The sequence below is a fragment of the Gorilla gorilla genome, chromosome X (genome assembly GCF_029281585.2).
Source record: "Gorilla gorilla gorilla isolate KB3781 chromosome X, NHGRI_mGorGor1-v2.1_pri, whole genome shotgun sequence".
Classification (NCBI taxonomy): Eukaryota; Metazoa; Chordata; class Mammalia; order Primates; family Hominidae; genus Gorilla; species Gorilla gorilla.
Window position 1 is genome coordinate 161,540,903 of NC_073247.2, and position 22,655 is coordinate 161,563,557.

The 22,655-nt window shown below is 43.3% G+C and overlaps 1 protein-coding gene and 1 long non-coding RNA gene across 2 annotated transcripts in view; both read left to right on the top strand.

Annotated features, from left to right (window-relative positions):
- LOC129529930 (uncharacterized) overlaps window positions 1–13,786 on the top strand; it is a 51,052-nt gene extending 37,266 nt beyond the window's left edge. The window contains exon 3 of the long non-coding RNA XR_008675450.1: window positions 13,334–13,786. This is a non-coding gene — a long non-coding RNA (uncharacterized lncRNA). The remainder of the gene's footprint in view (window positions 1–13,333) is intronic.
- A 1,384-nt stretch (window positions 13,787–15,170) lies between these two features.
- Window positions 15,171–19,822, top strand: LOC129529929 (melanoma-associated antigen 8). Its single transcript, XM_055375991.2, has 3 exons — window positions 15,171–15,273; window positions 18,082–18,134; window positions 18,210–19,822. The coding sequence occupies exon 3, from the start codon at window positions 18,273–18,275 to the stop codon at window positions 19,227–19,229; it is 957 nt and encodes a 318-aa protein (XP_055231966.1). The 5' UTR covers window positions 15,171–15,273; window positions 18,082–18,134; window positions 18,210–18,272; the 3' UTR covers window positions 19,230–19,822.
- The last annotated feature ends 2,833 nt before the right edge of the window (window positions 19,823–22,655 follow it).

Consider the following 22,655-nt stretch of genomic DNA (forward strand, 5'->3'; position numbering starts at 1 on the left):
TAACTGGAAATGAAGAGGAGCTGAAGGTAGGTGTTTCCAGTATGCCTTTCACAGGATAATTCTTGTGCCTAGTTGTCCAACCATTGATCAGGTAGCCCATCATGTGGGAAATTTGTTTATAATGGCAGATGTCACTGTGGTTCTTGTCTAATCTGTGTTTAGTTTATGCCTGCCTGACCACTGTTCTGTCACATGGACCCTGATCTTGTGTTCCCCACAACATCCCAGGTAAAGCCTGGCCTTGGTTAGACACAGGATATTCAAATGGAAGGCAAAAATTCAAATTACCACCATGACGGGAAATAAGTTCAAAGATTTATTACTTACAGATCCTGGTCAGAAAGGGTTCAAAGAGTTGGGAGGACGGTTCTCCATTCCCTAATGATATGAGGCAGGAATGAAGAAGCAAAGAGTCAGGCACAGAGAGAGAGAGGGGAGAGAGACAGAGACAGAGAGAGAGAGAAAGAGAGAGAGAGAGAGAGAGAGAGAGCAGTATAAATATAGAAAAATAGGACACGGGTCATGTTAAGTTCACAGGCAAATGCCTGAATGGTCCTTTTAAAGTAAAAGATATGGAGGGAAAAACAGGGGAAGCCCAGTCTTTTAGGTGGGAGAGACACCTCTAAATTTTTATCTCTGACCAGAGGCTTGAGACATTTGGGTGTGATGTTCTACTTCAATTGGCTAGGCAGCAACCTTTGCTCTGTCATTCCCATTGCAAGAGCATACTCCAAACTCTTGGCATTATCCTCCTGACAGTCATAAGAGTGGTCTCCCTAGTTCACTGCATCCTCTCGAAAAGGCTTAGAAATCTCCATGCAGCCATCTGCTGAAGGCTAAATGGCCTCTCTCCAGCTGGAATGATGAAAGCTCCAAGAAACACATGACAACAAGGACACTGTAATATACAAATGGCATGTTAACACCAAAAATCCAAAACTGATGGTAACTGAGTGTAGCACTCATGCCCTCTGATTTGGCCACACTCTCACCCTGGCCAAAATGGGGGGATTGTGAAACAAAGTTAATGGGAGGCCATTGTGTCAGACCAGCCTCCTGTACTAGGCCCCAGAAGAACAAATCAGAATGGAGTCATTCATGCTAATTGTCATGAAATCAAATTGAACTTTCAAATGGGCCAGTTAAAAATAATTCAGAAAATTCCAATCCCGGTGTGTGATGTTCCCCTTCCTGTGTCCATGTGTTCTCATTGTTCAATTCCCACCTATGAGTGAGAACACGTGGTGTTTGGTTTTTTGTCCTTGTGATAGTTTGCTGAGAATGATGGTTTCCAGCTTCATCCATGTCCCTACAAAGGACATGAACTCATCATTTTTTATGGCTGCATAGTATTCCTTGGTGTATATGTGCCACATTTTCTTAATCCAGTTGTTGCAGGATGGGCGGAGCAGGGAGGGATAGCATTAGGAGATATACCTAATGTAAATGACGAGTTAATGGGTGCAGCACACCAACATCGCGCATGTATACATATGTAACAAACCTGCACGTTGTGCACATGTACCCTAGAACTTAAAGTATAATAAAAAATATATATATATTTAAAAAAAAGAAAATTCCAATCAACATGAGTCAGCATAATCAGGAAGTCTCTTCCACTTTAGTCCTAAATGGAAAGCAACTTTGAAATGACCAACCTGCTTTTTGTTTTCTGTTTCCACTCTCTTCAGTACTTTTCTGGCTACAAAGACAACTTCCTCTCCTCTGTTCAATAGAACACTCATTCTACTTGAGAGAGGTTGTGAGTCTGAGGGTCTGACTATGTGAGCCTATTCTGGTCCTCTTACTTCTTCACTATGGAACCTGGGCCATGTCTGAACCCTTCCATGGTCTAGTCTGGCTCATCGGAGAGATGGGCTCCTTCCAAATATCCATTGAAGGGAGGGTTGCACATAGCAAATGACACAGACCCCCAGAGCACTTTGTGCAGCAGTTTCCTGTCACCCATTGAATGCTGACAGAAGGTGGGTGAAGGGCAGGTGGCGTGGCAGATTCCTGAGTGTGCAAAAAAGAAAAGTGCAGTGGATGACAAAGCTGAGAGGGCAAGGCCTTGGACATACGAAAGGTTGATGTCTATGCAATCAACAAGTTCCTAGCCATGGTTTAGCACATAATTGTGTCCTGGGGACATAATTCCTCCTCTGGATGCTTTCTGGAAGGAAATTCAGAAAAGGAAATTGTAAATATCTTGGGCTCAAGAGAGGCTTGCAGCTTCTAAGTAGGTAACTCTAGGCTGAGTCAAACCTTGAAAACAATTGTGTGAGCAAAAATGGTTTTTACATACCTATGTGGAAGGCTCCTTGCAAATCCAAGCTATGGCAGGAAGAATTTGGAATGTGGCTCCAGCATTCTCTAGAAACATGAACCTGGGAGTCCAGGGACAGGCACAGTGTGGGCATTCGGGGTTTCCAGCTGGAGGACTGTCCCTTGCAAAACTTTGAGGTCTGGGGTTGGGTGCAGGGAGTGTGGTCCTGGAAGATGTGTTGGAAACCTTCCCAGGGCCAAGTCCCACAGACTCATGTAGTAATCCAGGCCCTGGTCCAGTAGCCCTGACTGTTACCACAGCCAGAGCTGGAACAAGTTATACCATGTCTTCACAGTTCCGAGATGCGAGATGAACCATCCATCATAACAGATTTTCAGAAGGAAATGAAAATAAATGCATTAATCAGTGTACAAGTGGATCTGAAGACATATACAGGTTTAGAAATGTTAAAATATGAGGGAAGGCATATTTTAGACATACTGTAACAAAAGCTACTTCTTACTGACCACATCATTTGGGCCAGTCATTTTACATGCAGGTGGGTGACATCAGGTAAAAACTCACACCAATTCTCTGAACTTGTGCTATTATGTTCCCACTTTACAGATGAAGAATTGAGGCAGAGAAGGTACGTGATTGGCTCAGCTTATAACCAGCAACAGTTGCATTTAACAGGGCTCTGCCCTCACCCTGGCCTCAGCTGTCTACCCCATGACCAGGGAAGGGTTGCTGTAATCAACAGTTACCCAGTGCCAGATGCCCCATGCCACATGGCTGAGGCCTGCAAGGAAGCCAGTGAGAGACTGTCACTGGACCTGGCCCACCTGTCTTCTCCCCATCTCCATTAGGACACCACCTTTTCTAAAATACAGACAAGGGCCCTGGAGGAGAGTTGGGGTTTAGGACAGAGTGGGTGAGGATGGAGAAGCTTCCACTTGTACATGGATGGTGCAGGTCCCTTCCGCCCTCCAGAGGCTGCACTCCTGTTCAGGGGTGGGCCCTACACTCCCATATACCTGCCCTGAATCATCTCCTTCATTCCTAGCTGACTGGGTGGCCCAAAGGTCACCTGTAGGCCAACCCCACTGGGCAGGCTGACCATTGGCCACACACTAGGGCCAGCAGGCCAGAATACAATGCCTACAGTGAGGAGTCCACCATAATCCCACAAGATGCAATGCCAATCACCATAACCCTAAATGCTGAAATCCCAAAATATCAAAATGCCAAAAATGCACTTCTGGGAAAAATAATTTTAAAAATCATTGAAGATGTTTATTTACTCTTTAAAAATGTAGGCTTATTTGAGAAATGTAAAAACATGAAAGAATACTTCATAAGCCACTTTATATAATGAAATAGACAACAATAACATGCATATATTTGCAAGCACAAACAGTTACACCAATGACAGTCACACAGGTATAACTCTTATAAGCGGACAAACCATAATCATAAAGAAATAGGTCACACAAGCAAATGTATCAACAAATATTACTATAGTTGATAATTTTGTAAACTCATTTTATAAGTTTGGTGTCATATGAAATACTGTGACCAACAACCTAAGCCTTTTACAACTACAATCAAAAACCATTATGGATCACCACTGCACACACCTTCACCTAGAGTCAAGACCTCGAGAAATTTTATCTTTCAAAAATGCACATGAACAAAAAAAGACATCTCTTCATTTACTCAGCAAGATTATACATGCATCACAATGCTTACACACAAAGCATTGTGATAATGTACTTTTGTGGAATCTAATTTGAAAAAATGCATAAAACAAATTAGACTCTTTAAAAGTCTCTACACAATTTATGCCTCTAGTACTGGAAGCAATGCCAAGATGAAAGAAATATGACACATTGTAAAAAATAATGCTGACAATTTAACATAGTGAAAAAAAGAAAAGAAATAGGAAACAAAAACTTTAAAAAATGACATAAGAAAAAGTGCATCACAGGTATAAATTATGGGCAATTGCATGGAGATAGTGGTTAAGAACTGGCCAGATTTCACGATCATTTACTATATTTTGAAGTCATGCATCGCATCATATAGCTGCTTTTTTTTTTCTCTCTCTTTTAGGACATGGGTATCCTCAGTGAATATATTCACATTTGTTTTCTTCATGGCACTGCTTTATTGAAATTCTATGTTACACTGACATGAGCATTCTCTACTAACCTTTCTCATCTTCTGCTTAGGGATTTTGATATTTTGGAATTTAGACTTTAGAAAGATTGACCTTTTGGGGTTTCAACATTTGGAATTGTGGCCTATGGGATTGTGTCTGTTTGGATCCAAACCCACTAGATTCGCACACTGTATTCATTCATGTCTCCTAATTCTCCCTCTCCCTGCTGACGAAGTGCACAGATCACAAACATAGACTTGCTTAATTTTCACATGTGAATATCCCTGGAGGGCCCATCGTCTCTCAAGAAATTAACATATTCTCTGAGAATCCCCCTCATTCCCCTCCCAGTCACTGTCTCCCAAGGTAACCACTATCCTAACTTTAGTGGATAGAGTAGTACTGCCTGTTTTGATCTTTATTTAAATGGAATTATTGAGCTGATACTCTTTGGGTCTGGCTATATTTGATCAAAAATAGATTAGTGACCTTCATCCATGTTGTAGAAGTAACAATGGTTTTTTCATGCTCATGGCTGTATAGTATTCCTTTGTATATATTCCAATGTATTTACCCATGCTAGGGTGATGAACACTGGGGCTGTTTCTAGCATGCTACTGAGGGCATGCTTAGACACATCTTTTGCCAAATGAAAGTAGGCCTTTTCACTAGTACATACCTCAGAGGGGACATTCTGGAGCTTAGGGTATACGGATGTTCTGCTTTAGATCATACTCTTGGGTCTCTTTTAGTCTCTAGCAGACCTATTGCCCACAATGTCTGCCTTCATCCCATTGTCCTTTTTCATTCTATTGGCTTGTTTTAGCAGACTGGCCTGTGGTCCTGCAGCATGTCTCACCACCATTCATTTGTCTGTATGCTGCCTTCTTGTGTCATTTAACTTGTTGCTCTTTCCCAGTGTTTCTGATCATAGGAAGTTAGCCTCTGTGTCAAGGTTAGAGGCAGGTCTCACTTTTCTGATAAAAGGACTTCATCAGTGGTGCCATGTCTCCTACAGCATCCCAGCATGAAGCACATGATTTCTGGTTTTTTCACTCTTTACCATATCAGCACTGATCGTGGGTTCAGGTGATGACAGTCTCGTTCCTCCTTTGACTGATGCCTCACTGACCTTTAACCAAAGTGTTTCATTCAACCTACATCAGTTCAGTCACTGGGGTTCTAGATATTGTTTCTTTTGTTAAACATAGCCTTCACTAGGCTTGGCTTAAATTTTTCAGTGAGGAACAGCTCTCCCTCTTCAACTGTGCCTGTAGAGTAATCTTAAAATACACAGGAAGGGCAGAATAAAAGTTTAATTCTTTCCATTGCTAGTCATGCTTCCTTAGTCTTGTCTTAGTTGTAAAAATTCCTGAGACTGTCCCTGTTTTTGATGATCTTAACACTTTTGAGGAATATTGGTCAGCTCTTTAGCACAAAATCCATCCAGTGGTATTTGTCTTATCTTTTTCTCCTGATTAGAATGGGGATATGACAGCAGATCCTTCCCCACCATGAGTGATCACTCCTGCTTGTGGGGCATAGAGAAGGCACCTAGACCTGCACTCACCAGCACCCCACCCCTGAGCCACCACCACCTCCAGTGTGACCACACACACAGTCTCCAGCAGGGGGCCCCCATCCCCCATCCAGCTGCATTGCCTCCGCCACTGTGGTGAACACACGCAGGGAGGTAGGCACCCTGGCACCCACAAACACTCTACCACAGCTGTTGTACCTCTGCCTGCACAGGGCAGTGGATTCCAAACCTCGAGGAGCCAGAGAACAAAGATGGGACCCAATACAAGTCCCCCAGAATTAGAACATACAGTCCAGGTGTTGAGTGCTGAGTGTTGGTCCCCTAAAATCTTCCGGAAACAAAGCCAGCCAGCTGACTTTTTTTTTTTTTTTTTTTTTTTTTTTTTTTTTTTTTTTTGAGATGGAGTCTCACTTTGTCACCCAGGCTGGAGTCTCACTTCACCTTACACCACAATCGAACATTCAAGGTCATCAAATGGGATAAAAGAAAAAATCCATCCAAAGGTCAGAAACCTCAAAGACTGAAGGTACATAAGCCCACAAAGATAATAAGGATAATAAGAATCAGTGCAAGAACCCTGATTCTTGATGAAGAGTGATGCAAAACTCCTCAACAAAATACTGGCAAACTAAATCCAGCAGCACATCAAAAAGCTTATCCACCACGATCAAGTAGGTTTCATCCCTGGATACAAGTTGGTTCAATATATACAAATCAATAAATGTAATTCATCACATAAACGGAACTAAAGACAAAATCACACGATTATTTCATAGATTCAGAAAAGGCTTTCAATATAATTCTACACCCCTTCATGTTAAAAACTCTCAATAAAATAGGTATTGAAGGAACATACCTCAAAATAATAAGACTCATCTATGACAACTCACAGCCAACATCATACTAAATGGGCAAAAGCTTGAAGCATTTCCCTTGAAAACCGGCGCAAGAGAAGGATGCACTCTCTCAGCACTCCCATTCAACATAAGACTGGAAGTCCTGGACATGACAATCAGTCAAGAGAAAGAAATAAAGGGCATCAAAATAAGAAGAGAGGCAGTCAGTTAAACTATCCCTGTTTGCAGATGACATGGCCTATATCTAGAAAACCCCATAGTCTAAGCCCAAAAGCTTCTTAAGCTGATAACTTCAGAAAAGTCTCAGGATACAAAATCAATGTTCAAAAATCAGTAACATTCCTACACACCAACAACAGTCAAGCCAAGAGCCAAATCAGGAATGAACTCTCATTCACAATTGCCACAAAAAGAATAAAATACCTAGGAATACAGTTAGCCAGGCAGGTGAAAGATCTCTACAATGAGAACTACAAAACATTGCTCAAAAAAATCAAAGATGACACAAACAAATGGAAAAACATCCTATGCTCATGGATAGGAAGAATCAATGTCATAAAAGTGGACATACTTCTCAAATCAATTTGTAGATTCAATGCTATTCCTATTGAACTACCATTGAGATTCTTCACACAACTAGAAAAAAAACTATTTTAAAATTTATGTAAAACCAAAAAAGAGCCCAAATAGCCAAGGCAATCCTAAGCAAAAACAACAAAGCTGGTGGCTTCACACTACCCAACTTCAAACTATACTACAGGTCTATAATAATCAAAATAGTATGGTACTGGTACAAAAACAGACACATAGATGAATGGAACAGAATTGAGAACCCAGAAATAAGGCCACACACCTACAACTATCTGATCTTCAACAAACCTGACAAAAACAAGATATGGGGAAAAAATTCCCTATTCAACAAATGGTGCTGGGATAATTGGCTAGCTATATGCAGAAGATTAAAACTGGACCCTGGCCAGGTGCGGTGGCTCATGCCTGTAATCCCAGCACTTTGGGAGGCGAAGGCGGGAGGATCATGAGGTCAGGAGATTGAGACCATCCTGGCTAACATGGTGAAACCCCGTCTCTACCAAAAATACAAAAACTTAGCCGGGCGTGGTGGCGGGTGCCTGTAGTCCCAGCTACTCAGGAGGCTGAGGCAGGAGAATGGCGTGAACCTGGGAGGCGGAGCTTGCAGTGAGCCGAGATTGCGCCACTGCACTCCAGCCTGGGTGACAAAGTGAGACTCCGTCTCAAAAAAAAATAAATAAATAAAAAACCTGAACCCTTTCCTTATACCATATACAAAAATTAACTCAAGATTGATCAAAGACTTAAATGTAAAACTACAAACTATGAAAACCCTGGAAAATAACCTAAACAATACCATTCAGGACATAGCAATGGGCAAAGATTTCATGACAAACATGCTGAAAGCAATTGCAACGAAAGCAAAAATTGACAAATGGGATCTAATTAAGCTAAAACGCTTCTGCACAGCAAAGGAAACTATCAACAAAGTGAACAGAAAACCTGCAAAATGGGAGGAAATTTTTGCAAACTATGCATCTTACAAAGATCTAATATCCAGCGTCTATAAGGAACTTAAACAAATTTGCAAGAAGAAAATAAACAACCCCGTCAAAAAGTGGGCAAAGGACATGAACAGATACTTTTCAGAAGAAGACAGAAAACATATATGCGGCCAACAAGCATATGAAAAAAAAGCTCAACATCACTGATCATTAGAGAAATGCAAATCAAAACCACAATGAGATACCATCTCACAGCAGTCAGAAAGGCTATTACTAAAAAATCAAAAAATAACAGATGCTGAGGAGGTTACAAAGAAAAAGGAATGCTTATAAACTGTTGATGGGAGTGTAAATTAGTTCAACCATTGTGGAAGATAGTATGGCAGGTCCTCAAAGACCTAAAAACAGAAATACATTTTGACCCAGCAATCAAATTATTGGTATATACCCAAAGGAATATAACTCATTCTATTATAAAGACACAAGGACATGTATGTTCATTGCAGCATCATGGACAATAGCAAAGACATGAAATCAACCTAAATGCCCATCAATGATGGACTGAATAAAGATAATGTTATACATATACACTATGGAATACTATGCAGCCATAAAAAATAATGAGATCCTGTCCTTTGCAGGAACATGGATGGAGCTGGCGGCCATTATCTTTAGCAAACTCACAAAGGAACAGAAAACCAAATACCACATGTTCTCACTTATAAGTGGGAGCTAAATGATGAGAACACATGGGCACATAGAGGAGAACAACACACACTGGCGCTTCTCAGATGGTGGAGGGTGGGAGGAGGAAGAGGATCAGGAAAAATAACTAATGGGCACTAGGCTTAATACGTGGGTGATGAAATAATCTGTACAACAAACCCCCATGACACCAGTTTACCTATGTAACAAACCTGCACATGTACCCTTGAACTGAAAATAAAAATTAAAAAAAAAAAAAGAATAGAGATAGGGACATTTAGGAGAACATATCAGAGGTAAAATGTCATTCTCATTACATCATATAAAAGGAAATCACTAGACATATGAATGGTTTCTCATGGTTGATGTTAGCTTTGATATACTGTCAACCTACAGTAATCAAGAAAGTATGCTATTGGCAAAAGAACAGATACACATCAATGGAACTAAATAGAGCCCAGAAAAAGACCCACGCAAATACAGTCTACTGATTTTTGACAAAGGTGCAAATTCAATTCTATGGAGAAATGACAGTCTTTCCAACAAAAGGTACCTGAACAAATGCATATCAATATGCAAAGAAATGAACCTAGAAAGAGCCTTACAACTTTCACAAACAATTATCTTAAAATACTTCACAGACTCAAATATAAAATGTAAAATTATAGAATTTCTGGAGGAAAACATAAATGGAGATCTACATGGCCTTGATATTGGTGATGGGTTTTTACATACAACATCAAAAGCATGCACATAGAAGACAAAATCGAAAAGGTGGACATTCTAAAAATTAAAAACAAAACTACTGCTCTGTAAAAGACACTGGTAAGAAAAAGGAAAGATAAGCTACAGACTTTAAGAAAATATTTGCAAAACATACATCTCATAGAGGACTTGTATCCAAAAACTACAGAGAAAGTATAAAACTAAACAATGAGAACTATTCAGAATATACAGAAAATGCTTAAAAGTAACTAAGAAAACAAACTTAAGAAACCTCTATTAATAGATGTGCAAAAGCTCTGAACAGACAAATTAACAAAAAACATGTACACATAAAAAAAAAGCATAAGACAACATAGTCAATGTCATTCTTTATTAGAGAATTATGAATTAAATAACAAAGATACACACTTATTAGAATGTCCAAAATCCAAATACTGACAATACCAATTCCTGGCAACAAGGAACTCTCATTTGTTGCTGTTGGGAATGCAAAGTAGTACAGCCACTTTCAAAGATGGTTTGTCAGTTGATTTTTTTACAAAGCTGAACAAATTCTTGACACTCCTAGGTATACATTGAACTAATTTGCAAATTTATGCCCACAAAAAAACCCTGCATATGAATGGGTGTGGCAGCTTATTTAATAATTGGCCAAAACTGGAAACAACGAAGATGTTCTTCAAGAGACAGATGAATAAACAAACTGTGGTCCAACAACAACAGAACACTATTCATCAACCAAAATATTTACTTATCAAGGCGCACAAAAACATGAATAAATCTTAAATGCTTAATTCTAAGTAAAAGAAGCCAGTCCGAAAAGGCTACATAGTATATGATGCAATTTATTTGACGTTCTGGAAAGACAAGACTATAACGACAGTAAAAATACCTGTTGTGGCCAGGGATCAGGGGTGGGGAAAAGGTATGACTAGGATAAGCAGAAGGAATTTATTAGACAGGTGAAACTATTCTCTAGGCTACTGTAATGATTGATTTTGTCATGTCATGGTTGATGACATGCTGTCAAAAAATGGAATATATTATGCATTTGTCAAAAAGCATAAAACCTTAAAGCACAAAGAGTAAACCGCAATGTATGCAAAATTGAAAAAATTAGGAGGTCGAGGAATGCCAAGATGGAGTATAGAATATGACAAAACAATATAACTGTGTTACAAATCTATGAAACAACCTCTAATGAGTATCTGGGGATATGGTGCTGGCCTAAGTACCTGTGGAAGTTAGTCTCTGGGACTGAAGTTAAAAGAAACTGTACTGAAGCAGTATTGTCTGGCTTCTAAAGCTATTTCCCACAGGGACTGGGTTTAAGAATTCTGATTATAGATATGTATATATACACAGGTTAATATACCAAAATATATATCCTTACTCTGAGAATTGAAGTGGCTAGGAATAACAAATCCTCAGGAACAATGAGCATGCCAAGCACCCACCTCTCACATTCCAATACTCTTCTCCCACAAAAGGAAGCAGAAACCATGGAAAATTGACTCTTCTATGACTGGAACAGGAAATATAAAAATGAGCCTGCATCATCTTGTCATACCATAAAGTAAGACAGAGCTACAAACAAATGTAATGGCTCAGTTACGTGAAAGGGACATCAGAGCCAACTGAAAGAGCTTCCAATGGACAAAGATGGAACAATTTGAGCAGCAAAATAAAAGTGGTGTTGAATTATAACCCCAAACATATAATAAATTACCATGAGTTCAGCCGAGATAAATTGAAGGTTAAATAAATACAAATAATGGGGGAGAATAAACAAATCTCCCATTGAGAAGAATCCCAAATCATTCATGTCAATACTACCCCTTCCCAAGAAGGTGGACCATACTTCCCTACTACCCAATGGCTGCCCTTAGTGACTTTCTTTTATAAAGCACAATACAGAAAGGGGGGAATGTAAAAACCTTGCAGAGGGAAATCATGACAACACTACCTCAGCCAGTTCATCAGTCAACATCAACAGCGATGAGTCATGTTGCTAAAATATCGTGTAATGAGAATGGCATTTCGCCTCTCTGGTCTCCTACCCCAAAGCCATTACTCAAGTCTATATATGAAAAAAACTCAGACAAATACCAAACGAGGGTAATTCCACAAATAGCCTGATCGATACTCCCCAAAACTGTTAAAGTCATCAAAAACAAGAATAGTCTGAGAAACTATCACAGCTTAGAGGATTCTAAGGAGACATGATGACTAAAGTAGCATGGTATCCTAGATGGGATCCTCAAACAATGACAGGAATGTGCAGGTGAATATTGATTTATGAATTATGAAGAATGTATCATATTATTGCATGATGTTAATAATAGGAGAAACTGGACATGATGTATAGGAAAACCCTCTTAACTGTCTTCGCAACTTTTCTGTAAATTTAAAATTACTCTAAAATGTTTACTAAAAAAAAAAAAAACACTTAAAGGAATGGGGAAAAAAGCCAAAAATGGGGAGAAAATACTTGTAAACCCCGTGTCGGATAAAGGATTCATATACTGAATGAATAAACACCTTATAACATGCAACCACATAAAAATGAAGAGTCCAATAAAATAGTAAATGATTTCGAGACTTCACCAATGAAGATACACAGATCACAAAAAAAGCATATGAAAAGATGATTACCATAATTATTCAATAAAAATACAAATGTAAACAGCAGTAACATTCTTCTACCCACCTGTTACAATTGATACAATGCAACAACCTGAAAATACCAAATTGTACAAAAGATGTGGCATTCTCTTTCATTGCTGGTAGAGAAGAAAAAGAACACATTCACTCTAGAAGGGGCTTTGGCTATTTCTAATATAGCAAAACTTAGACTTACCATTACACACAGCAATTGTACTCCTAGGTTTTATCAAGGAAAATTGGAAACAGGTTCATACACACAAAATCACGTACACAAAAACATATATAGCAGCTTATTTGAAATTGACAATCAATACTTTTTCCAGTTGGTGAATGGATAAAACCAATGGTACGTCCACAAACTGAAAATGTATTTAAAGCTCAATCCACCCTCTACCGTTCTAAGGCAGGCAGTTTTGTGGGTCAGTTCCACCAAGTGGTCAGGGAAAACGAATCACCATATTAACTCTTCCAAATAATCCCAAAATACGGGCAATTATTCAACGAATTCTCCAAGGCTCCTTCTCCTGCAATGGGGGAAAAAAAAGAAAAAGACATCCAGCCTTTATAAAAAGAACATATGAGCCAAGTGTTCACTCATATTGCAGCAAATGTCCTAAATAGATAATTGTATATTCAACACAACAGTGGACTAATGAACAAGCAGTTCGTATGCAAGGAATAAAAATACAGAAAAAGCCTCTGAAATGAAGTTTATGATATTTTCAAATTAACATTTTTAGCAAATGAAGATTAAAAGGCACTTTAATTTTCTAAAACTGACAGGAAACATACTTGAATGTGAAATGTTAGAAGCATTCCCATTCTCGTCAGGAGCAAGTCATTGATGTATGCTTTCACTGCTACCGTTCACAGCTGCAGTGAATGTTGAAATGAAAAAGAGAGCTATGGATATCAAGATGAAAAAGAGGTATGAAGATTGAAAAGAAATAGATCATATTTTTCACAATATGACCATCAAGAAAATTCAAAGGAAGAGACACATGGAATGTTCAAATGAATAAGAGACTTCAGAAGACAGCATACAAAGACCACTGCAGCAAATACAAGAGACTTGTCACAGATGAGCAACTTAGAACATAAAATGAAAAATATACCATCCCCAACAGCATTTAAATCCAAAATATAAAGAAGAAGAAGCCTAACCAAAATATGCAAGACATTTACAGAAGCAACTGTACAAGTTTGCTGACAGATTCAGAGAAAAAATTCCCAAATAAATGGAGTAGTATATGATGTTCACTGATGAGGAATAGAATACAGCAAAGGTGTAAATCTTACTTAAATTAAATAAACAGTTAATGCCTACCTGTAGCTGCCAAAGTGACAATCAAGCCCAGGCTGCTGTACTCTACTCCCAAAATCAACTGTGTAAAAATATAGAAGGGAAAAAGAAAAATAAAACAACAATATCAGCAACAAAGTCTAAACAACAAAACGGAGAAAACCCTGGGGAAAACCGAAAACTGTGTTGAACTGGTACTTGTGTTCTGGGCAGGTGGAGAGGCAGGGAGGTTGAGGAGGTCTGCAGCCACTGCAGATGACAGGGTGAGTTGCAGGAAAAGTTTTAAAGGACCACCCCACATCAATGTAGGATCCGAGTCTGCACCTCAAAACACGAGGCCAGTAGCCCAGGGGTAATATCAGGACACCAGGAGAATTGGATTGATTGAGACACTATGGCTCCAGAATTCTGCTAATAACAACTAGAAACAAAGAGTAGGTTAGGACTACCTTCCAAAATACTATTATTTTAATCAAATATATATAATGAACTAGAAATAGAATAGTATGAGTGAATCACACATTGTATGAGTAGATATTGTTTGATAAAATAAGTACGTATAGTCGACATACATATATGTATAAATATATGTAAAGATATATACACATACATACATATAATTATACATAATATAAACATATACATACATGTATGTTTATGCATATAAACATAAATATAATGCACATATACAATTGGCATAGATTTAAAATTTGTTTCTTACTATATGAATGCGAATTAAATTATGAAAATCACTAAAGTGGAATAGGAATTGTTAGGTAACTTCAAAACTCAGGACCTCCACAAATTTATTGCAGCTACTCAGTTTCTTCAGTGTAAAAATAAATCATTTAGTACAAAACTTTTTCAAAATCCTCTTCTAGCTGGGCAAGAGCCCCCGTGGGAAGGTGTGCCTCTTCTCCCAGAGGTCACTACAATCGTAGGTGCTGCAACCCCACAGGGAGAATCTGGCCTGGGACCCGCAGCCATTCTCTGCAAGGGGTGCAGCTGTGCAAATGCTCAGAGGTGACAGAAACAGAGTATCTCCTAAAAGAGCCAAGAGTCAAGAAGAGGACCCTCCTGAGTGAGGACTGAGGGTCCACCCACACCACATAGGGGGGCCACATAATTCAGCTCAGACCCTCATGTCAGCCCTGAAAGACCCCAGCAGCCTTGTCCCCCCACCACACCCTTCCCCCCACTGCCACCTCAGGGGACTCGGAATCAGAACCTTGGTCTGACGGAAGCAGACACCATCAGCAGAGTACGGAGCTCCAGGCTCTGCCAGATCTCAAGGTGAGAACTTTGAGGGATGATTGAACCGCTCCACCCTCATCCCCCGCCCCACTAGAATCCGGTTCCGCCCCTGTTGTCCATCCAGGTGAGCCCTAGGTGGACGGATGTGACGCCACTGACGTGGCCGCGGGGATCAGAGAGAAGCGAGGGCCTGGTTCTGAGGGGTCGGCTTGAGATCGGCTGAGGGAAGCGGGCTCAGGGTCTGTGAGGAGGCAAGGTGAGACCCTGAGGGAGGACTGAGGAGGCCCCCACCCCTCATATAGGACCCGAAATAATCTAGCGCCACCCCTGCTGCCAGCCCTGGACCACCAGGGGGCAGACTTGTCTGGCTGGGCCACCCCTCGCCAGCCCTGCGCTTAAGCCCCAGGGGAATCTGGAGTGAGAGCTTGGTGTGACCAGAGCAGGGCTGGTTAGCAGAGGGCAGGGCCCAGGTTCTGCCAGGCATCAAGGGCAGGACCCTGAGGGAGGGCTGAGGCTCCACAGAGCACATCTCTGCCCCTACTGTCAGCCCTGGGAAGCCCTAGGCATGGCGGCCGGGCATGGCGGCCGGGCATGGCGGCCGGGCATGGCGGCCGGGCATGGCGGCCGGGCATGGCGGCCGGGCATGGCGGCCGGGCATGGCGGCCGGGCTCGCTGATTCTGACGTCCGCATCCGGGGCTGATGCAGCAAAGGGGCTTCATGAGCACGGACTCAGAGGAGCAGAGGGAGGGCCCAGGCTATGCTGGGAGATGAGGGAGGCCCGAGGGGACCCAGGACCCCAGGACAGGGGGCCCACCCTACCTGTCTGAGACTGAGGGGCCTCCACATTTGGCCTCAGGAATCCGAGGGACTGAAACTCAAGTCAGCAGGGGGGTGGTGAACAGCCCTGCCAGGAGTCAAGGAGAAGAAGAGGGAGGACTCAGGGGTCCTTGGACTCCAGATCAGTGGAGATCTCAGCCTTGGGAGGTCCCAGGATCTGTGGCTGCATGTGGCACATCCTTGCTGCATTTTCAGGGTGTCAGAAAGGAGAGGGCTGTGGTCTGAGGAGTGGAGTCTCAGATCACTGGAGAGAGGTGCCCCAGAGCCCTTAAGGAGGACTCAGCAGACCTCCCATCATGGACCTAGGAAACCTGCTCCCGCTCTCAGGTCTCGGCACCCAAGGCAGGACAGTGGGGAAGGGAAGTGGCCCCCCCACTTTCTGGTAGGGGGCCTCAAGGAGATGGTGGCCTTGGCATGCAAGACACATCCACGGTTCAGCAGGAAGGAAAGGGCCATGCCTTGTCGTGGAGTAAATATGAATACCTGGATGACACCCAGACAGAGAAAGACCCCATGAAACCTACCACTTCTGTCAGCCGTGGGAATCCCATGCAGGGTTGTCCATGTAGTGCCTCCTTACATCTGCCTCCTGGGTCTCAGGGAGGTAGCAACCTCGGTCTGAAGGGCGTCCTCAGCTCAGCAGAGGGAGCCACACCTGTTCAACAGAGGGACGGGGTCACAGGATCTGCAGGACCCAAGATGTGCTCATTTTGTGATGACTGGGGGTACTCCTGGCCTGGAAAGAAGGGACCCCACAAAGTCTGGCTAACTTTGGTTATTATCTCTGGGGGAACCCGATCAAGGGTGGCCCTAAGTGGCGATCTCATCTGTACTGTGGGCAGGAAGTTGGGGAAACACAGGAAGATAAGGTCTTGGTGGTAAGGGGAGATGTCTGCTCATATCAGGGTGTTGTGGGTTGAGGAACGGCAGGCTCCATCAGGAGAAAGATGAATAACCCCCTGAAGACCTTAGAACCCACCACTCAAGAACAAGTAGGGACAGATCCTAGTGTCACCCCTGGACACCCCACCGAGTGGTCATCAGATGTGGCTCCTCATTTCTCTCTTGAGATCTCAGGGAAGTGAGGACCTTGTTCTCAGAGGGCAACTCAGGACAAAACAGGGACCCCCATGTGGGCAACAGACTCAGTGGTCCAAGAATCTACCAAGAGTCTAGGTGACAACACTGAGGGAAGATTGAGGGTACCCTCGATGGTTCTCCTAGCAGGCAAAAAACAGATGGGGGTCCAACAGAAATCTGCCCGGCCTCTTTTGTCACCCTTGAGAGCATGAGCAGGACTATCAGCTGAGGCCCCTGTGTTATACCAGACTCACTGGTCTCAGGGAGAAGAAGGCCTTGGTCTGAGGGCACTGCATTCAGGTCAGCAGAGTGGGGGTCCAAGGCCCTGCCAGGAGTCAGGGACTCAGAGGACACCACTCACCAAACACACAGGACCGAACCCCACCCTGCACCTTCTGTCAGCCATGGGAAGTGCAGGGAAAGGTGGGTGGATGGAATCCCCTCATTTGCTCTTCCAGTGTCTCCTGGAGATAGGTCCTTGGATTAAGGAAGTGGCCTCAGGTCAGCCCAGGACACATGGGCCCCAATGTATTTTGTGTAGCTATTGCTTTTTTCTCACCCTAGGACAGGACACGTGGGCCCCATTGTATTTTGTGTAGCTATTGCTTTTTTTCCAGGAGGCCTTGGGCATGTGGGGCCAGATGTGGGTCCCTTCATGTCCTTATCTTCCATATCAGGGATGTGAACTCTTGATCTGAAAGTTTCTCAGGCCAGCAAAAGGGCCAGATCCAGGCCCTGCCAGGAGAAAGATGAGGGCCCTGAATGAGCACAGAAAGGACCATCCACACAAAATAGTGGGGAGCTCACAGAGTCAGGCTCACCCTCCTGACAGCACTGGGGTGCTGGGGCTGTGCTTGCAGTCTGCAGCCTGAGTTCCCCTCGATTTATCTTCTAGGAGCTCCAGGAACCAGGCTGTGAGGTCTTGGTCTGAGGCAGTATCTTCAATCACAGAGCATAAGAGGCCCAGGCAGTAGTAGCAGTCAAGCTGAGGTGGTGTTTCCCCTGTATGTATACCAGAGGCCCCTCTGGCATCAGAACAGCAGGAACCCCACAGTTCCTGGTCCTACCAGCCCTTTTGTCAGTCCTGGAGCCTTGGCCTTTGCCAGGAGGCTGCACCCTGAGATGCCCTCTCAATTTCTCCTTCAGGTTCGCAGAGAACAGGAGGTCAGGAGGCCCCAGAGAAGCACTGAAGACGACCTGTAAGTAGACCTTTGTTAGGGCATCCAGGGTGTAGTACCCAGCTGAGGCCTCTCACACGCTTCCTCTCTCCCCAGGCCTGTGGGTCTCAATTGCCCAGCTCCGGCCCACACTCTCCTGCTGCCCTGACCTGAGTCATCATGCTTCTTGGGCAGAAGAGTCAGCGCTACAAGGCTGAGGAAGGCCTTCAGGCCCAAGGAGAGGCACCAGGGCTTATGGATGTGCAGATTCCCACAGCTGAGGAGCAGAAGGCTGCATCCTCCTCCTCTACTCTGATCATGGGAACCCTTGAGGAGGTGACTGATTCTGGGTCACCAAGTCCTCCCCAGAGTCCTGAGGGTGCCTCCTCTTCCCTGACTGTCACCGACAGCACTCTATGGAGCCAATCCGATGAGGGTTCCAGCAGCAATGAAGAGGAGGGGCCAAGCACCTCCCCGGACCCAGCTCACCTGGAGTCCCTGTTCCGGGAAGCACTTGATGAGAAAGTGGCTGAGTTAGTTCGTTTCCTGCTCCGCAAATATCAAATTAAGGAGCCGGTCACAAAGGCAGAAATGCTTGAGAGTGTCATCAAAAATTACAAGAACCACTTTCCTGATATCTTCAGCAAAGCCTCTGAGTGCATGCAGGTGATCTTTGGCATTGATGTGAAGGAAGTGGACCCTGCTGGCCACTCCTACATCCTTGTCACCTGCCTGGGCCTCTCCTATGATGGCCTGCTGGGTGATGATCAGAGTACGCCCAAGACCGGCCTCCTGATAATCGTCCTGGGCATGATCTTAATGGAGGGCAGCCGCGCCCCGGAGGAGGCAATCTGGGAAGCGTTGAGTGTGATGGGGCTGTATGATGGGAGGGAGCACAGTGTCTATTGGAAGCTCAGGAAGCTGCTCACCCAAGAGTGGGTGCAGGAGAACTACCTGGAGTACCGCCAGGCGCCCGGCAGTGATCCTGTGCGCTACGAGTTCCTGTGGGGTCCAAGGGCCCTTGCTGAAACCAGCTATGTGAAAGTCCTGGAGCATGTGATCAGGGTCAATGCAAGAGTTCGCATTTCCTACCCATCCCTGCATGAAGAGGCTTTGGGAGAGGAGAAAGGAGTTTGAGCAGGAGTTGCAGCTAGGGCCAGTGGGGCAGGTTGTGGGAGGGCCTGGGCCAGTGCACGTTCCAGGGCCACATCCACCACTTTCCCTGTCCTGTTACATGAGGCCCATTCTTCACTCTGTGTTTGAAGAGAGCAGTCACCGTTCTCAGTAGTGGGGAGCATGTTGGGTGTGAGGGAACACAGTGTGGACCATCTCTCAGTTCCTGTTCTATTGGGCGATTTGGAGGTTTATCTTTGTTTTCTTTTGGAATTGTTCCAATGTTCCTTCTAATGGATGGTGTAATTAACTTCAACATTCATTTTATGTATGACAGTAGACAGACTTACTGCTTTTTATACAGTTTAGGAGTAAGAGTCTTGCTTTTCATTTATACTGGGAAACCCATGTTATTTCTTGAATTCAGACACTACAAGAGCAGAGGATTAAGGTTTTTTTAGAAATGTGAAACAACATAGTAAAATACATGAGATAAAGACATAAAGAAATTAAACAATAGTTAATTCTTGCCTTACCTGTACCTCTTAGTGTACCCTATGTACCTGGATTTGCTTGGCTTCTTTGAGAATGAAATTGAATTAAATATGAATAAATAAGTCCCCCTGCTCACTGGCTCATTTTTTCCCAAAATATTCATTGAGCTTCCTCTATTTGGAAGGCCCTGGGTTAGTATTGGAGATGCTACGGTAAGCCAGGCCCACCCCTGACCTTAGGGTGGTAGAGTCTAGTATCTGCAGTCACATAACTAAGGTGGCCAGGTATCCTCTAAGATCTAAAGGAAAAATAAGAGAGGGATGAATGTGTGGAGCAACAGGAAGGGGTGGAGTGTACATGCCCTGAACCAAGGCCTTTTGGGCTTTGGGAAACTGCAGAACCTTTTGGGAGAGCTGATTCTAATGAAGCGGGGTGGGGTCAGAGCCAGATTCTCAGAGGACGAGAGAAAAGCTTGGAAGGGAAACCTGCTCAGCAGTTCCTTTTGGATGGCGGATGAAACAGAGAGGCATCTCCTCCTGGGGCAGGAATGGGAGGTGTCCTGCACTCTTGTCTCAGTGCGGTTGAACACAGCACACGAAGTTGGTGATGGATACCCATCATACACATGGGTTTCCTGAGAGATAAGCATGAATCTGCTGGGATGTGAGGCCCAGATGCCACTGGCCAGGTGCTTTTTTCCTGGTTGTGAGAGCCAGAGCTGACTGTATTAAAAAGGCATTCTGATTAGCTTATCTGAAGTGCAATTTGGCCAGTTAAAACAAGGGAAAAGGTTTGGGGTGGTGATATAATGAATGAAAATAGTGGTTTAGATGGAAAAGAAGCTGAGAGGGAAGGAGTTTATTCTTGACTCATATTCTAGGAGCTCTGAGTTGCATTCCAGTTGAGGAAGACCCCTGCACACTGAAATTTTGAAGTATACCCTCTGAGTGGGTAAACTTACTGAAATTCATTGACAAAACTTCTTTTTTTGGCTAAGTAATTCTTCCAGGTCCTAATAAGCTGCATATTTTCTGATAAGTCCTGGAGAAATCAACAAGAACAAAATCTCAGAGTGCTAGGGCCTGGGGTCAAATAGTAGAAATATAGTCATCTGCCATTCTTTAAACTTCTAAATTACACCAGGCCCTGAGCCAGGTGCATCATTTACATTGCATACACTCCAACAGTGCTGTTGAACAGGGCTTATCACACCTGCTTCACAGATGAAGAACCCAAGGCTCACAGGGCTTGGGCATTTCCCAGGATCACATGGCTAGTAATAGGGCTGGAACCAGATCTCTAGTGTGATTCCTCTGGAGCCCATGCTCTTCCCATTCCTGCCAGCCTGAGGCCCACCTCCTGAATAGTAAGTAGTTCATTTCTCAGCACTGCATCATGTCTCTCAGGTGACAAAAAGAAGGACCCTGAGGCCAAGGTACTAAAAGCAGGCCAAAAGAAGGTGACAACGAGAATCAAACAGCATTAGGGGCATGGTGGTTCCCCTGGGAGCTGACTGTTGGGTGCTTTCTGTTGAGCACCTACTATGAAACACGTTATGGGAAAGCCTACAAGTGCTCATCCACATATTGGATTCTCTCCTTCAGCACATGGGACAAGTACACTCCTAGCCAGCATTTCTGTCTGGCTCCAACACTTTCCTGAGTTACAACACCCTTCATCTGGTCCCCTTCATGTACCCTCTGTTCCATCTCTGGGAACCTAGCCCGCTGCTTGCTCTTCCCTGCTACCTCTGGAGGCTGCACAGAATCACCTGCCCTCCGCAGTACATGGAACATTCCTAGCCCTGCAAAAGTTCCCTGACTTTTCCACCACGCACCCTCAGTCCTGTCCCATAGCCACAGCCATTCTGGACTGTGACTTTAGACACCTCGTCCTCTCTCCCTGGGAGTCCTCTAAATACTCTTTGTTTTCCCAATGGGGTGTGAGTGGAGTCTGCTTTGCCCATAATCTCTTGATTCTTGGGATACAGCACTGAATGTAGAGAGTAGTTTGTCTAAGCCACTAGCATATTTGCAGAAGGATTTTTAATGAGCTTCTTATCTGAAGCTGGGGACTGAACAGGCAAATGGATGGTGCTCAGGAATCCCATTCCTTCATAAAAGGTAGAAGAAGAGCAGCCATCTCCTGAAGCTGAGTTCTTAAAAATCCTGGGCTCCTCCTAGGACATAAGAAACTGTTCCTTGGTGGACATGCCAGCTGGAATTTGAAAAGAACTAGCCTTCCACTGCCTTCTGTCTGGCATCTGCCCCCAAGAACATACTGGCTTTCAGTGTGACTACTGGCACCTATACAGGTGTTCAGACAAGAACAAATCATGTGGAGGGTAGCAGAGAAGGTGGGTAAGATTCTATCCCTGCATCAGATGGAAAGAGGAAATCCTCAGCCTGCTGAGGTGACAGATGGTGTTGCAAAAGGAAGTGCAGAAAATGCTATGGAGTGAAGAAGGTGAACTCACCCAGCTGACCTTACAGGATTATCTTCAAATTAGATGGGTTAATGCATTTGAAAGCTTCTGACACATAGCAGTCCCTTACAAATTAAGAGAAATTCAAACAAAAGCTGATCTTCTTAGAAACTTCTCTGAGAAATTAAATTAAGGGTGTAGTTATCATGACAAATTATAGTTTGTATATAGTTGGCTTTATTTCTAGCTGTGTTCAAAGCCAATGTTTCTCAACAACAATATTTTTTAAAATTTCTCAGATTGACATCAGACATTAGGACTTGTCTGATCTATCAAAAAAGCTAACTATTGGTTTTATAAAGTTCATTTATTGTTTCCCTGAAATTCCTGAAATTTTAATTTCATTAATTTTTCTCTTCCTATCTATACCACCCCATCTTTCTTTGCCTTAGTTTTAATGTACTTTTCCTCTACTCGTTATTTAAGAGCAAATTTTAGATGTTTTATTTGAGCCCTCTGTTACTTTCTAA